The following is a 16,958-nucleotide window of genomic DNA, read 5'->3' on the forward strand; positions in this document are numbered from 1 at the left end:
TCCAAGTTTTTATTTAAATTCCAGTTAGTTAACAAACAATGTAATACTAGTTTCAGGTGTAGAATTTAGTGATTCATCACTTACATACAACACCCAGTGTTCATCCAAAAAAAAAAAAAAAAAAAGAGGCAAACCAGAAAACAGACTCTTAACTCTAGAGAACAAACAGCATTACTGGAGAGGGCATGGGAGTGGGGGAGGATTGGGTTAAATGGGTGATGGGTATTAAAGAGGGACTTGTTTGTTTCTCTTTTTAAATTGGGATATAATAGTGAATCTACCTCATTTGGTTAAAAGTTTTCCAAGTGTTGGGAAGCCTGGGTGACTCAGTCAGTTAAGCATCTGCCTTCGGCTCAGGTCATGATCCCAGGACCCTGGGATTGAGCCCCACATTGGGCTCCCTGCTCAGTGGGGAGCCTGCTTCTCAGGCTCCCCCTGCTTGTGCTCTCTCTCTCTCTCTCTAACAAGTAAATAAATAAAATTTTTAATGATGCAAAAAAAATTTTTTTTCTAAGCTTTACCAAAGCTTTAACTGGAAGTTTGCTCTTTAAAACAAAATTTTAAAGAGCAATTTTGTGGAATCATTCTTCTGATTACAGAATATTTGCTTTCCTTTCGATTACAATATTACTTTCCATCCTTTGACCATCTTATTTTGGTTCTTTTATAGTTTCTAATATGCTGTGATTATTTCTTTAGTGTCTAAGCCCATTGGTCATAATGGATTTAGATGTTTGGAGTCTCTATGAATTGAATTCATTGGAAGTTCATAAGCTTATGAACCTTCTACTAATTATGGCTTCACCAAGGTTCTTTAAAGGACTATTATTTTGGGACACCTGGGTGGCTCAGTCGGTTAAGCGTCTGCCTTCAGCTCAGGTCATGATCCCAGGATCCTGGGATTGAGTCCTGCATCGGGCTCCCTGCTCAGTGGGGAGCCTGCTGCTCCCTCTCCCTCTGTCTGCTGCTCCCCCGCTTGTGCTCCCACACACACTCTCTCTCTCTCTTTCTCTGGCAAATAAATAAAAAAATATTTTTTAAAAATAATAAAAAAATAAAGGACTCTTATTTTGCCACCAGAAAAAAATGAACCCAAACATCTTTAGCATCTTATCTGTCATATATGTAATTGCTTTGTAGATGTATTCCAAATGTCAGAGCTCCATCTTACTTTGTTGTGTATTCTTCCATTGCTTGTCACCAGGCTTTATGGTGATCTTAGTGAAGTTTTTTTTATAACCTTGATTCAAAAAGATACTCTCTTGGGTTTCCTTTGAAAACAGGCTGAAGGCTTTTCTCCAAATGTCTTATCTCAATTTATGTGCCATTTGACACAAATTTGATTGAGCTATAACCCAGAGAGTCATTCCTAAATGGCTGTGTGACTACATTTTTTTAAAAACTGTTTTTCTTGACAGAACTCAGGTTACAGGCTGTGTCAGGCTTCGTTTGGTCAGAAGCATGTTTGTTTCTCTTGTCAACTTCTTGATTGGTTCCTTTCCAGATTTCTGCAGGGCAGCCATATGGTCATTTCTGCATGTTTTCTAGATTGCCTCCATGGCAGAATTCCAGGTCTGGTTGATTAGTGTTTCAGAATCTACCCACACTAAGAGGGCTTCAGTTTTTGCCCTTTAGTTTGATTTCCGATAGCATGTTCAGATCTCGTGTCCTTCCTTTCTCTTATCTGAAATTTATGTAATTTTCATGATTTTATGTGGCCAATGTTTTTTCATATTCTTATATGTCAAGGAAGAAAGACCCATAAAGGCCATTAGTAAAGTCCCTGGACAATGCTGATTTTGGAAAACTGAACCTAGTAATAATTCTACTAGATGACCAATATTAATGTATGTTAGATTGGCTAGAGAAGTATACTAGTCTCCTTTCTACATTTTTTAATTATTGGTTATACAGTTAAAAATTTTTTTAGTTAATTTATTTTGAAAATCATTCTCTATAACTGTCAGGTAAGGAGGAAATTACTCAATGTTAGTGATGTTAAAGAAAAAATTATTTATGAGACTTGTTAAAGGTAAGCCAAACTTCATTCAGAGAGACTATCATGTCTGAATGAATGTAGTGTAGGGACCACTGCCATGGAGTTTTGGAATGGGGGAGAGAGATTAGGCTCAAACTCTGAATACAACAAGGATTAGTAGGGATTTCTAGGCAAGGAGCAGGGTGAGTATTAGTGGATGAAAAATTACTATGGAGGAAGGATAAGGAGGGAAAAAAATTATAAATATAAATTTATAAAAATATAAAATACAAGGATTAGTAGGGATTTCTAGGCAAGGAGCCGGGTGAGTATTAGTGGATGAAAAATTACTATGGAGGAAGGGTAAGGAGGGATTCTGGCTAAACAGACCTCACAGGATTATTGTTAAAGGTAGGCCAGGGTGATCAGATATCACATGGGGGGTGGTGGAGGTTGAGGAACCTGATCAGATATGAAGGGTGATCAGAAAATGAGGATGGGGGATTCTTTCTAAAATTGGACAGTGCAGAGATAAACATGGAAGCCCAAAAGTTAGGGCCTACTTGAGAATCGTTCAGAGGAGCCTGACTAAAGTTTGGTCAAGGAGAAACTCTTTGACAGTGATAATAATTTAAAACTATAACTCTCAAGGGAGAGGTCTTATTACAGAAATACTGAAGCAAACCTCTGATAACAGATCTTTAGCAAAATTATGGTTAACCTCAGTGAGCCAGTAGGAGGAATATTTCCAGCCTGTATTTATTTATGGTTGTTCTTGATCTCCACTAGATCAGAAACTGTATCATTTCAAGTTGAAAAAGACAATTTAATGTCTTCAGTCTTGGCTCAATTAATTTGTTATTTTGATTTCAATGATGAAGATTGAAATTGTAATATGAATGAGTTAAGTTAGACATCATGAAAAGCTCATTGATTTTCTGGTAAAGGTTGTTTAATAAACTCAGGCTTAGATGCTTTAATCAAATTAATTATTAACATTTAATTTTACTCTGCTTATATATTTGATTTAATTTTGCTCTTGCACTTTCATTTTATAAGGGAACCTACTTAATATATTTTTTCAGACTTCCTCATATTTTTCAGGAAGTAGATTTTATTGTACTTAACTTTTATTTGCATGCAAAATGCCCTGTTTGGGTGGGAAGGTCTCTGTCCAAAAGAAGCTGTATTGAACGTTGTTATCTCATCTTTCTGGTGCCCCTAAGCATTCTGCCTAGAATGCTCTGTATTAAAATTTGAAGGTTCTTATGTCATGGCTGGCACTAAGTTTAGAAAGTGACCTTTTGAAGGAGATGATGAGTGTTTAAATTTATTAGATTCTAGGGGCGCCTGGGTGTCTCAGTTGGTTAAGCATCAGACTCTTCATTTCAGCTAAGGTCATGATCTCAGAGTTGTGAGATCGAGCCCCGGGCTCCCTCCTTGAGGTTCTCTCTCTCACCCCTCTGCCTCTCCCCCACCCCACCACTCACGCCCACTCTTTCTCTCTCTCTAAGAAAAATAATAAAAATAAAAAGTATTAGATTCTAGAAGTTTAGCTGCTGGGAGCCGATTTCAAAGAATTGGGTGATATTTTTGCAGCAGGATATTTCCTTAGGTATATGTAGTCAAACTTTCAGTGCCTTTAAATGGGAGTAAGTTATTGTCATAAAAGGATTTTATTTTTGAGCACCTAAAATTCCAAAGGGTCTAGTACCAATCCTTCAGACATAGGTTCTTAAGCTTTTAGTAGCATTAAGAGTCACCTGAGATGCTTACTAAAAATTCAGATTTCTTGATCCACTACCAGAGAGTCTCACATGGTTGATAAGAAACAGGGCACAGAAATGAGCATATTTAATAAGTCTTACACTTTGAGAAGCATTGCTTTAGGACTTCTGTGTTTCCTAACCCTTATGATTCATCTGAATCAGTCTAGTTTGGTTTAAAAAAATATGTTGAGGGCACCTGGGTGGCTCAGTCGGTTAAGCGGCTGCCTTCGGCTCAGGCCATGATCCCAGAGTCCTGGGATCGAGCCCCGCGTCAGGCTCTCTGCTCAGCGGGGAGCCTGCTTCTCCCTCTCCCACTCCCCCTGCTTGTGCTCTCTCTCTCACTATCTCTCTCTGTGTCAAATAAATAAAAATAAAATCTTTTAAAAAAATAAAATAAAAAAATATGTTGATACCTTGTTCCACCCTATAACTTCTGGGAGTGTGGCCTGGTAACTTGAGTTTTTAACAAGCTGCCTGGTGCTCCTTATACAGAAAGCCATATAGGATCCCATCCTTGAGTTCCATCGCTTAGTCCACCATTGAATTGCCTGCGGGTCTTATGTCTTTATATTCTGGGATCTCCCAAGATCTCATTTCTAGATGAAATACTAAAAAACTGCTTCTTTTACTTCTCAGACAGGCCCAGGTGTTAACGTTGTAATGGCTAAAAAGCATTGCCAGTTTTTTAAAACATTTTTTAACATTGTTCTAATCAATACTAGGTAATTTAAGGCATATCATACACACACACATGCATAAATGGGACTTAATGACTGTTTTCATTTTGAATGTTAACAAGGTTAAGTGATAAACATGATTATTTTTACTATGATAACTTAAATGATAAAAAGATTTTACACACTTCAGAAGCTTAAATTTAAGACAAAATATCATTATGTATGTTTTGATACTGTTGGCTAGCAGTGTTAATGGGACATTTTAAAAACTAGTTATTATGAGTTCTGTGATACAGACAACTGGAAAAATTGGATTAATACTTAGTTGTCGTAAGCATTTTGCTCCATTGCATGGTTTGAAGATTCTTTACGATTGTAATCCATGATGGATTTTGAATAAAGTAAGGAGCAGTTAATTCATGGTATTATAACGGCTAAGTTTCATGGAATTATAGTCATTACACAATGGTTGAAGGAGTAATAGCTCTTTTTCAAAAAAGTTTTAAATAGTTATTTAAATGCTTTCTCTAAGTTTAGATGTGCTTTGTGTAATAAGTGTAAATGGAAAGCTTTGGCTAATATTCATTAATTGAGAGTTAAACACAGAGGACTGACAATTTTTACTTGCTTATGTAGATCGAATGTAGTACGAAAAAGGTTGGAGTGTTTTAATAGCCCCAGAAAGAATATGAGCACTTTTCTATTTTGCGTGTTGGTTTACATTCTGTGTGGCTACATTATGGCACTCAAAAATATATCATCTTTGCCACTTAGTAAGGTTAGTTTGGAAGATGTGGTGGCTTGTTTCATATGATTCTGTAGCTGAAGTTCTTTAAGTTTCCAATATCCAATAACTTTTTTTTTTTTTAACTTGTGGAAGTTTTACTTTGTTTTCCACTGCAGATTAGCTTCTTAAGTCATGAGATTTCCAAACTCACTAACCAGCCAATCCTCAGGCATTGCCACTAAAGTAAAAATTGTTGGTAACTAATTAATTAATTAATTTCACATCATGTTACATTACTCTGGCAGGTTTTGCCTGTTTTAAACAGTGCTTAGTTTGCTATTCAAATTCAAAGCTATTAGGGTTACCTAATATATAGCTTCTTGCCTTTAAACCTATTTCATTATTATTATTTTAAAGTTGAATTTCCAATTGGTTGTTAGAGAGCAAGAATTATTTTGTACAGTCCTCAGTAGGTCCCTGAGGAGCCCCAGGCCTACCAACTGCTCCTGTCATGTGGCTTTCTATTCAGGGAGGCGAAGAAGGGCTGGAAAGTGCAACCTGTAGATGAATGTAATGAGGAAGACTTTCTACAGATTGTTGCTATCAACATTCATTTTCTGGTTCTGATATAAGGATGATAGTACTGGAAATGGATGTGATTATTTTTTTCCTATCTTTTTTTTTTTTTTTGCTGAAGTTAATTATTCTGTATTTTATCCTCAAATATTTAAGTAAGGGTATTAGCAACAGGACTGGTAAGTAGCATGGCAAAAACTCTTACTACTCCTTTGGTGTATTGGAGAGCTATATTCTTACTACCTGCTGAGTAATTTATTTTTTGCCTTTTTGCCTTCCTGTCCTTCATTGGTGTGCACTTGCTGTGCATATACTGCATTATATTATGGTTTAATTATATGTATCATATCTCCCCCAACCAGTATATAAACTCCTTGAAGAGAGTCTGAAACTTATTTTGTAATTTCCCTTGGTACATGTAACAGTACTTTCCATATGGTAGACATTTAGCAAGTTTTCTTTAGTAATAATGATTACCTGGTTTCACCACTTATGAAGGTACTGTTTTTCTGATGCCTCTTTACCTTAAGTAATGATAGTATTTATTTAATTGATTTTCTTTCATACTTTACATAAGTATAATTCAATATTTATTTTAGCAATTCTATTAAGTTATTCAAGCTCTTGTAAATTAATTCAAAGATTGTCTATAGTAATGCTTGTTTCTAGCTCATAAGGTGTCCTCTTGTTTGATCTAACTTGAATTGAGGTAATTTTGTATTTAGTAGAGAAATACTGTGATTACCCGATTCAAAACTAAATACATATTGTAATCACAACTGTAATCATGAAATAAACAATTTATTGTGTTGAGTATATAAATAATGCAAAACCAGTGTTGATTTTCCTTATTGCACTACATTGTAAAACCTGAATTGGTAGGAGATGATACCATGAAATAAATAAACAAAAATTTGTGAGAATCAGGGCTTAGATGTTGAGACAGTTAAAGACTAACTCATTGCCATGATAGTTTGGATAATAGTAACAGGTCATCTTGTTGGAATAGAATTGCATCGTTTATGATCAACCTTTTGTTAAATCTAAGGCTTTCGTGATATTTGATAGATGGGGTTATTATGACTAATCATATCCTGGAAGAAGCTCTCCTTGCCAATTTTCAAACCTATTCTGAATTTTTACACTTCAAAAAATGTGGAAATTAATAATACCATGTCTTTGAAATTTTCCTGGTTGTGAGCTGTGGCGAGAATCTTTATTTTAAAGAATATGTTTGAAATAAGACCTTTCAAGAATATTTGCCTCATATACTTTAATTTCCTAAAAAAATGATGACTGGTAGAGTAAATCTTGTAACAAGATATGGATACTGTGTTGTCCTAACTTATTTTTTCTTTTTAAGGCAGACCTGTTTATTTGTTTGTTTTGGTGTTGGTAATGTCTGGTGCTTATCTACACATTCTTAACTCAATTAAGCAGTAGGGTGGGTAGTAAAACGTGAAATTAGAACTAAGTGGCCAATTGATGCATTGAGTCTAGCACCCAGTTTCAGTCCATTAAAGTGAGTGAGGCCATCTATTGAGATACAAGGAGAAAACATAATTTCTATTTTTTATACATGTATATTTTAATTTTTTATTCCATATCATATATGTATGTTTTGTCTGTTTTATAATATTTAGCATATTAGTAATTTAGTACATACCACATTTATAAATAAATGACTACACATGTTGCTACATGCTTACCTATTTACCAGTAGGAGTACTTAGTCAAAATGGCTTGAAGACCCCAGTTCTGACAAAGTAGCTAATCATAGAGAATGGATACTAAGAGGAGAACATGTGATCTTTTGAGAGTGATAGGCAAAAGTCCAGTGATTACATAGTAAGAGTTACTAAATATAAATTAAAATATATAGACCAAGAGGCCTATTTATATAGATTCTTCATTATAAAACATAAAAATGGACCCAATAGTTTGTTTTCCAAGTTAGGCGAAGTTTTAATAGCTGTAAGTAGAGTACATACAACATTTTAATAGTTTGGAGCAATTTAAGTGTAGGCACGGGTTTTTCACATCTAATGGTTCTTCTTTTCCTGGTTATAGCTGACCTTTATGTAGGACCTTTTTTTTTTTTATTTAGTAGTGTACTGCTATAAATGTTGGTCTTTTTAAAGGGATAATCTGTTTTTGTCTTTTGTGTCCTCCTGGTGGAGGGAATATAAAGTAACTTCTAAAAATTTTAAACAAATTATTATAAATTAGATTATGAGAGACATGTTTCCCAGAGTTGCTAATATTTGTGGGTATTGCTTTTATAGCCAGAAAAAAAATACTTGAAAGAATTAATAGAAATAACTTCTACTACTATAAACAGTCTGCATAGATACTAGCTATGACAAGAAGAGAGAAGAAAAAAACAGTGAAATAGAGGACATGTAGCAAGGAAGCATTACAAATAGGAAGAAAAAAGTTACATGACAAGTTAAATTTATTATAGCAATAACATAAGTGGGATAAATTAACTTTCTACAATAAGGCATACTAAGTATTTTTTTCAAAAAGCCTAGTTTATATACTGTATACAAGAGACACACATAAACAGAATGATTGAAAGAAATTGAAAATTAAAGAATAGGCATACCAGGCAAATTATAATAGAGAAGGGGGTCATAATGTTTAATTTGAAAGAGTTTAAAAAGTGATAAATGGAACAGATTATAATGGTGAAGTATGCAAACCATGATGATGACATCATGAATCAGTATGTGTCAAATTACATAGAACTAAAATAGAAATGATAAAAAATTGCAAGAAAGAGGGGCATGTGGGTGGCTCAGTTGGTTGAGCATCTTACTCTTGATTTCAGCTCAGGTCATGATCTCAGGGTCCCTGGTATCAAGCCCCGTGTCAGGCTCCATGCTCAGCACGGAATCTGCTTGTCAACCTCTCCATCTGCTCCTCCCCCCGTGCTCGTGCTCTCTCTCTCTCTCTCAAATAAATAAATAAATTGTAAGAAAGAAAGAGAATTATTAGTTCTCAATAGTAGTTTAGAAATTTGAGAGTTCTCTTCTAAATCTGTGACAGATCCACTGGTAATTATATTATTCCTGTATTCTATATTTTTATTTCAGTTGATGTACAAGACAAATAAAGAGCTATATATTCTGAAAACAGAAAATATATCTTCTCCGTGACTCATGAAATGTTTATAAAAATGGACCATGTTTTTGGTCATAAAGAAAATTCAGGTAATTGCAGAGTAGATAGAAATAGGTCATCCTAGATTCTCTGCCCACGGTGAAATGAAATTAGAGCTAAGTAATAAAGATAGGGAGGAAATTTGTAATTTTCATATCTTCTCTAACTCTCTTGGGTTAAAGAAGAAATCAAAACTGCAGTTTTAAGATACGTAAGTAATGTAACACCAAAGTATGCTGTGTTTTGTTGTCTGATGAAAACTACTTATGTATTCTGGCTTCGGGAAGATAGTTAAAGGACAGCGTTTAATAACAAATGTTTCTTGACTGTTTGTAATGTGCAAGGCATTTTAGTTCGATGTGAGCTATAACCCTGAATAAGACTCTGAGCCTTGGAGCTTGTAATTCAAGGGATTTTATTATAGAAAGCACATCGATGGTAAATTAGTGGGGATGTATATATGAAAAACCCTCTATAATTTCTTTGCAAAGAAACTACAGGGTTCATTATGATCATTTTAATTTTCAACAGAGGTACTTACAGTATCCAAATGGAGAGAAGTAGATTGTTACAGTAGATTGATTGAATGGTATAGAATGTCTGGAGATCTTGCTTTCTTTTTACCTCTGTCTCCTGTTAGCAGTTCTCTTTCATTGGACAATTCAGTTTTATCCCTGTGGGCTTCAGATTCTTCATACATAAATGAGGAAATTGAATTAAAATATAGAGTTCTTTATACACATTATTTTTGTGTAGCTGTGAATAAATTGATCAAATAAGTATTGAGCATTGACTCCTTTTCAGTTTGTAGAGACTTTTAAACTTATGTTCTGGTTGGGGAGAAAGGCAAACTTAGGGTTCCATGCAAGCAGAGCTGGACACATGTATCTTAAACTAAAGACAGAGATGGAGAAAGAAAAGCCCTGGGAGAGGTTTCACAGAGTTGGTGTGACACCTGAGCTGGTCAGGGAGATAAGAGTTTGTCAACTGAACAAAGAAGGAAAGCGTTCTAGGCTCATTAAATAATAGAATGTATAGAGGCAGAGAAGGGAGTGTTTTACATTTGGGAAACTGCAATTAGTTCATTTGGCACTTTGTAGGTAACGTGGATTTCTAGAGGAGTAGCAAGACATTAAACACTGAGGTCTATGGGAGCCAAATTGTGAAAAATACAGGCTCTAAGTTAAAGACAATGATTAACCATGGAAATGTTCTTTTGGTGGTGTTGGGAGGTAGCTCTGTAAGATTTAATTGAGATGGATGCAGAGATAGCAGTTAGGAAACTGGCAGTCCGGGTGAGACATGAGAGAGTCTTAATTAAAGTAATGGCAGTGAAGATGATCGGTAGATTTTAGAATAGGTCTCTAAAATGGGTGGGCTTCATAGCATCTGTAACAGCCCTGGAAGGATATGCAAGATTTAATATGTGAACATATTTTCCTTCAGAGAGGGTCTATACATTTCATCAGGTCATATAAGAGAGCTATTAGGGTAAATACATATTTAGGGAAAATCAACATTCTCTATAAGCTATGAAGTTTAAATAATTTTAAATTTTATGTAATTTGTCAGTGACTAATCTCATTTTTTTTTTCACTTTTTATAGTGGACAGGCCAAAAGCTCAGCAAGTTCGAAACTCTAGTACAATCAGACGAACCTCTTCTTTGGACACGATAACAGGACCTTACCTCACAGGACAGTGGCCACGGGATCCTCATGTTCATTACCCTTCGTGCATGAAAGATAAAGCTACTCAGGTAAAAAGAGCAAATCAAAATCAGCTTTATTATCCTGCAGTTCTTCTGTTTTGATCACATTAAAGAAAATGTAATTTCATTAAATTTTTCCAAATTTGAAATATAGTGTATTCAACCAAAGAAGGAAGCCATTTCTGTCTTTTTTTTTTTTTTTTTAAAGATTTTATTTATTTGACAGAGAGAGACACAGTGAGAGAGGGAACACAAGCAGGGGGAGTGAGAGGGGGAGTAACAGGCTTCCCGCGGAGCAGGGAGCCTGATGCAGGGCTCGATCCCAGGACCCTGAGATTGTGTGACCTGAGCTGAAGGCAGACGCTCAACAACTGAGCCACCCAGGCGCCCTGGAAGCCATTTCTTTTAATAAACTTTAGACTAATTGTTTTTTGTCATTTGGGTTTTAAAAGTTTTAAAAGTATTTAAAATTTAATAAGTAGCACATCAGTCTATAGTACACGGTTTTTGAGACATAGTTTTAAGAATTGCTTAACAAATTAATATAATAACTAGTATCTATATGAGAAAATAGAAATAATCTTTGGAGAAAAGTTTACACAGTTCTTGGAAATAATTTACAAAGTATTAATACATGGTTTGTCACACTTTTTCTATGTGTGGAAGGTTCCCCAGCCTTTTTGATTTGAGAAGCTTTTCCTTCCAAGTCAGGGAAAAAATCTGAAAACATCTTAATTTATGATTTCTGAGTTCTTGACCATATCTTCATAATAGTAGTCAATCAGCATTATGAAGAACACTAAAAATATAAGAGATGGTTGTTGGCCTTAAAGAACTTGCAGCATAGTTAGGAAGATAGGATGTAAATTTATGAAAATCAGTAATAGGAGATAGTATATAATTAGATGTTTGATGAATAGAGCACTTAAATGTGAGAGAATCCAAAGGAATGAGAAGATTTTGGGCTTCATGGGTTAGGGAAATGGAAGGATTAGAGCTTCATGTCTGAAGGAAAAAGGGAGAAAATTTTGGACATGATTTATGAGAATCTTCTCAATTTTTGTAATTTTCTCAGACAAGCTTGAAACCATGAAATCAGCTTCTTTATCATTCATCCTATCAATTTTGTCTTTGTAATATTTTATGCTATCCCCGGTCTTTTGCTTTCCATTCTTCATTTTGTGAGGAAAAGGATCAGTTTGATTTGGTAGGCAGTGGGATTCTCAAGTAGAAATAACTAGTAAAACTTAGAGATGTAGGCCTGGACACTTAGAAATGGACGCAGATAATTCAGGACCACCTTTCTGGAGGAGTTGGGTTCACAAGTGTGATAAAGTGTAGACATGGAACATAAAGAAAGGTCAAGAGACCAAGGACTTAGTCTTTGGAAATGCACAGAGGGAAAGAGAGAAAACTAATGTATTCACCTGGAAGCAACAGGAAAAGGAGGGAGGGGGTTAACATTTATTGACTATGGATCATGTGCTGTGTGTTTTATATCCTGAGTTTCATTTAATTCTCACAAGAATGTTATAAGATGACACAGATGGGGAAGCAAAAACTCAGGATCGTAAATCCAGAAAGTGTTGGAGCCAGGTTTCTAACACAAGTTAGTTTGTCCATCATTCTCAGCTTCAATTTTATGGTGCTGTTAGGATAAATGGAATACTGTGCATGCGTGTATCACCTAGTAGAGTAACTATCACTGTACTTCAAGATAAAAGCTCTTCTTTTTAGATTTAAAAAAAAAAATCCTACTTTTTATTGAACATGTACTTTATGCAGACACTATTCAGAAAGAGAGGAGCCAGAAAAAGAGCAAAAGCTAAGAGAAGAACTGAAATAGTCTAGCCTTAGAAGGAAGGCAAAGATGTTCTAAGGAAGAATTGTTAATACTATCAGGTGCTAAAGAGAGATTATGGAGAAATAAGGGCTGAAGTTAGGAATTCAGGGTACATTATCTTGGAGAGTGTAATATTCATGATATGATAGAGGAAGAAACTCAGATACTGAGAGTTAAGAAGAGAGCGATATAGAGATAGAAAAAAGTTTCTTAAGCTTGTCTGTTTCTTTATCTGCACATCGGGGCTAGTGAAACCTAACTCATGATAATGTTATATGACTAAATATGATAATATTTGAAAATGAGTATGTCAGTACCGATTAGTAGTAGGTACAGATAGGATCATTTGTAACACAAATATAAATGAAGACCCAAATACCATGTATGTGTAAGTTAAGTTAACAAACCATTACATAAAATATATTTTGTCCTCCAACTTTGACAAATAAACCTTCATATGGACCTTGAACTTCAGGTTTGAACTAAGAAGTTGGATTCTTCAGACTTACTTGCCAGAATGTGTCTGCATGTGTTGAGCCCATCCCACCTTCTGAGCCTAAACCCATATCTCTTCCTACCCCACACACCATTCTCTTCACATGGCTTCACACGTATGTTTCAACCCCCCAGTCGTCAAATCCATGATTCATTCATATTCCTTGAGCAAGTGAGACCCAGGGAATAGGTTCTTTCAGACCTTGGAGGCGAGGCTACTCTGTTTAGGCAAAGGAATTCCTGGGTCTAGATTACCCAGGGCATAGGCTGTGGCAGAGGTGTGGGTTCATGGTGTGTATGTTCTTTTGGACCCATGGTCTCTTCACCTGTGAGGAGGGGTGTGACTAAAAGAGGGCCAGAGCAGTTCCCCCTAAAACTTGAGGTCCAGGGCAGAGGTCTGCCTGGATCTCCATGTAGATCATTTATTTGAGAAAGGACATTGAAAGGAAGGTAAAACATAGGCCTCATTTTACAGATGAGATACTGAGGCATGGAGAAGTTAGGTAATTTGTTAAGATAGCTAATAAATGAAGAGATTTGAACCCAGATTTGGCTGATTCCAAAGCTTTTGCTTTTTCTCCAATTCCCCACTGCCTCTCATAGTAACCATTAAAGCATATGGCACTTAACCTTGCTTGCTTCAGAAGCATAAGAAATGGTCTTACCCCCAAGCCTCTGTTGGTTTAATTAAAGATACAAGAGATGAACATACGAATTTTTTTTTTTTCTGTCACATCCATTCTTCTTGGATTAACTCTTGAGCTCTTAGGGAGGCAAGTAGAAGTTTTTGTTTATTTAGGGGAAGTCAATGGAGGGAGCGTAGTACAATCTGTTTACTACAGATATTAAATATTGAGGCTGTCTGGTTTTGGTGGAGGATGTCTCTAGTATTTTCTTCCTTTCATATTTCCATATTTCAACTACTTTAATTATTGAAGGTTAGGAATAAAATTCTTAATGTTTAATATACTTACACACTGGGCCTTTTAGAAAGAAGTAGCATAGTGTTGTGGAAAACACTGTGGACTTTGGAGATGGATCATGTGTTCAAATCAAGGCCCAATATGAGAGAACCTTCTGGGATAATGGAAGTTTTTTATATCTTGATAGAGGTTTTGGTTATGTGGGTGAATGCATTTGTCAAAACATATGCAAGTATACACTTGTGCATTTTACTGTATAACTTAATTTCAAAAATATAGAGCAGTAAACAAATAATTGAACTCTGTTTAGGGGTGAAGTGTACTGCTGTCTGCAGCCTAGTGTGAAATGAATCAAAAATAAGATCAGTTGATGGATAGGTAGATATATGATGAAGCAAATAAAGCAAAGTATTACATACAGACTCTGTTGACTTTATGAGTGCTCACTAAGCAGTTTTTTGTTATTGTTTTTGTTTTTTTTCAGTAAACTGGTTATGTTTGCAGTTTTTTTTTTAAAAGATTTTATTTGAGAGAGAGAGAGAATGAGAGAGAGCGAGCACATGAGAGGGGGGGAGGGAGAAGCAGACTCCCTGCCGAGCAGGGAGCCCGATGCAGGACTTGATCCAGGGACTCCAGGATCATGACCTGAGCCGAAGGCAGTCACTTAACCAACTGAGCCACCCAGGCGCCCCATGTTTGCAGTTTTTTAAATAATGTGTTGGGAAAATAATCATGGCCCACTGAATTAACTGTCATGTGGTCCAAACTTCACTGTCCTTTTCTATAAACTGAAGTTAACAATACCCAATTTGCAGAATCATGCATTTATTCTGAGGACTAAAAGAGACAGGTTCACATGTTTAAGGCCAATGAAGACATGGATCATTGCCAGCTTATTAGAATAATCTGTGTAGCTTAATAGAAATAAAAACTAAAAACCCATTTGTGGAATTTAATATTACTTTAATACATTAGCTGTGCAGATACAACCTTTTTTTAAACAAAAAATTATTGTCAACTCTTAAAATTGAACTTGCAGTTAAGGTTACAGTAATCAGACAATAGTATTTATTCTCAGTTTTCACCATATAGTTTAAAACTTCATCTCTGGACAGATTTAAAATTCTGAATGTGAGCATGTTTTTAAATGAGAAAATAATGCATATAGTTTTTATAAAGTGGTCAAACAGTAAAAATAGTTTAGAGCAATAAGAAAAGGTGTTTCTTCTGAATTCCCAGGTATGGTAGCGATGAGAGCTTTTCAAAAATATATACATTCTCTCTCCATGGCACATGGTAGAATTTTACTTCTCTGCCCACTTAAAGTTAAGTTTGGCCATGAGACTTACTATGGGAAGAAGCTTTCAAGAGCTGGTGCACCAAAACCAGACAAGGACACACACAAAAGAAAATTATAGGCCAACATCCCTGATGAATTTAGATGCAAAAAACCTCAACAAAATATTAGCAAACCTAATTCAACAATACATTAAAAGGATCATACACCATGATCAGTGGGATTTATTCCAGGGATGCAAGGATGGTTTGACACCTGCAAATTGTTCAGTGTGATACACCACATTAACAAAATGAAGGATAAAAATTATTAGATCTTCTCAGTAGAAGCAGAAAAAGCACTGGACAGAATTCAACATCTGTGATAAAAAAAATTTCGAAAAAATGAGTATAGAGAGAATGTATAGAGTATAGAGAGAGAATAAAGGCCATCTGTGACCACCCCATAGCTAACATCATACTCAATGGTGAAAAGCTGAAAGCTTTTTCTTTAACATCAGGAAAAAAATAAGGATGCCCACTCTCTCTCCCACATAGTGTTGGATGTCTTAGCCAGAGCACTTAGGCAAGAAAAAGAAATAAAAGGCTTCCAAATTGGAAAGGAAGAAGTAACACTGTCACTATTTGCAGATAATATGATGCTATATATAGAAGACCCTGAAAACTCCAAAAGACTGATAGAACTAATAAATGAATTGAGTATGAAGTTGCAGGATACAAGATAAATATACAGAAATTTGTTGTGTTTCTTTACACTAATAATGTATCAGAAAGACATATTAAGAAAATCCCATTTACAATTGCATCAAGAGAATAAAATATGTAGGAAATAATCTAACCAAGGAGGTGAAAGACCTGTATACTGAACTATATGACATTGACTAAAGAAATTGATGAAGACACAGATAAATAGCTATTCCATGCTTATGGATTAGAAGAATTAATATTGTTAAAATGTTCATACTACCCAAAGCAGTCTACAGATTGAGTGCAATCCCTGTCAAAATTCCGGTGGCATTTTTCACAGAAATAGAACACACAATCCTAAAATTTATATTGGACCACAAAAGACCCTCAATAGCTAAAGCATCTTGAGAAAGAACAAAGCTGGAGACATCATGAAATCCTTATTTCAAACTATATTACAGTGCTGTAATAATCAAAATAGTGTGTTACTGGTAGAAAGACAGACACATAAATCAATGGAACAGAATAGAGAGCCCAGAAATAAACCCATGCATATATCATCAATTTATCACAAAGGAGAGAATATACAATGGGGACAGGACAAGTCTCCTCAATAAATGATGTTGGGAAAACTGGACCACTATCATATATTATACACAAAATTTAACTCAGATGGACTAATGACTTGAATGTAAGACCTGAAACCATAAAAAATTCTAGAAGAAAACAAAGCTCCTTGACATAGGTCTTGGTGATGATTTTTTGGATTTGACATTAAAAGCAAAGGCAACAAAGGCAAAAATAAACAAGTGGGACTACATCAGACTAAAAAGCTTCTGCATAGCAAAGGAAACCATAAACAAAATGAAAAGGCATCCTACTGAACAGGAGAAAATATTTACAAATTATATCCAAAATAGCAAAGAACTCCTATAATTCAATGGCAAAAGAACAAACAATCCAGTTAAAAATGGATAGAAGATCTGAATACACATTTTTCCAAAGAAGACATTGAGATGACCAGAAGGAATATGAAAAGATGCTCAGCATCACTAATGATCAGGGAAATACAATCAAAACTACAGTGAGATATCATCTCATACCTGTCAGAA

At 35.3% G+C, this 16,958-nt stretch overlaps 1 protein-coding gene across 4 annotated transcripts in view; it reads left to right on the forward strand.

The window, feature by feature from the left end:
- GLCCI1 (glucocorticoid induced 1) overlaps positions 1-16,958 on the forward strand; it is a 110,702-nt gene that overhangs the window by 24,612 nt on the left and 69,132 nt on the right. For all 4 annotated transcript variants that reach the window (XM_078059294.1, XM_078059295.1, XM_078059296.1 and 1 more), the window contains exon 2: positions 10,499-10,650. In XM_078059294.1, coding sequence (XP_077915420.1) covers positions 10,499-10,650 — 152 coding nt within the window. The remainder of the gene's footprint in view (positions 1-10,498; positions 10,651-16,958) is intronic.

The sequence above is a fragment of the Halichoerus grypus genome, chromosome 12, assembly GCF_964656455.1.
Source record: "Halichoerus grypus chromosome 12, mHalGry1.hap1.1, whole genome shotgun sequence".
Lineage (NCBI taxonomy): Eukaryota > Metazoa > Chordata > Mammalia > Carnivora > Phocidae > Halichoerus > Halichoerus grypus.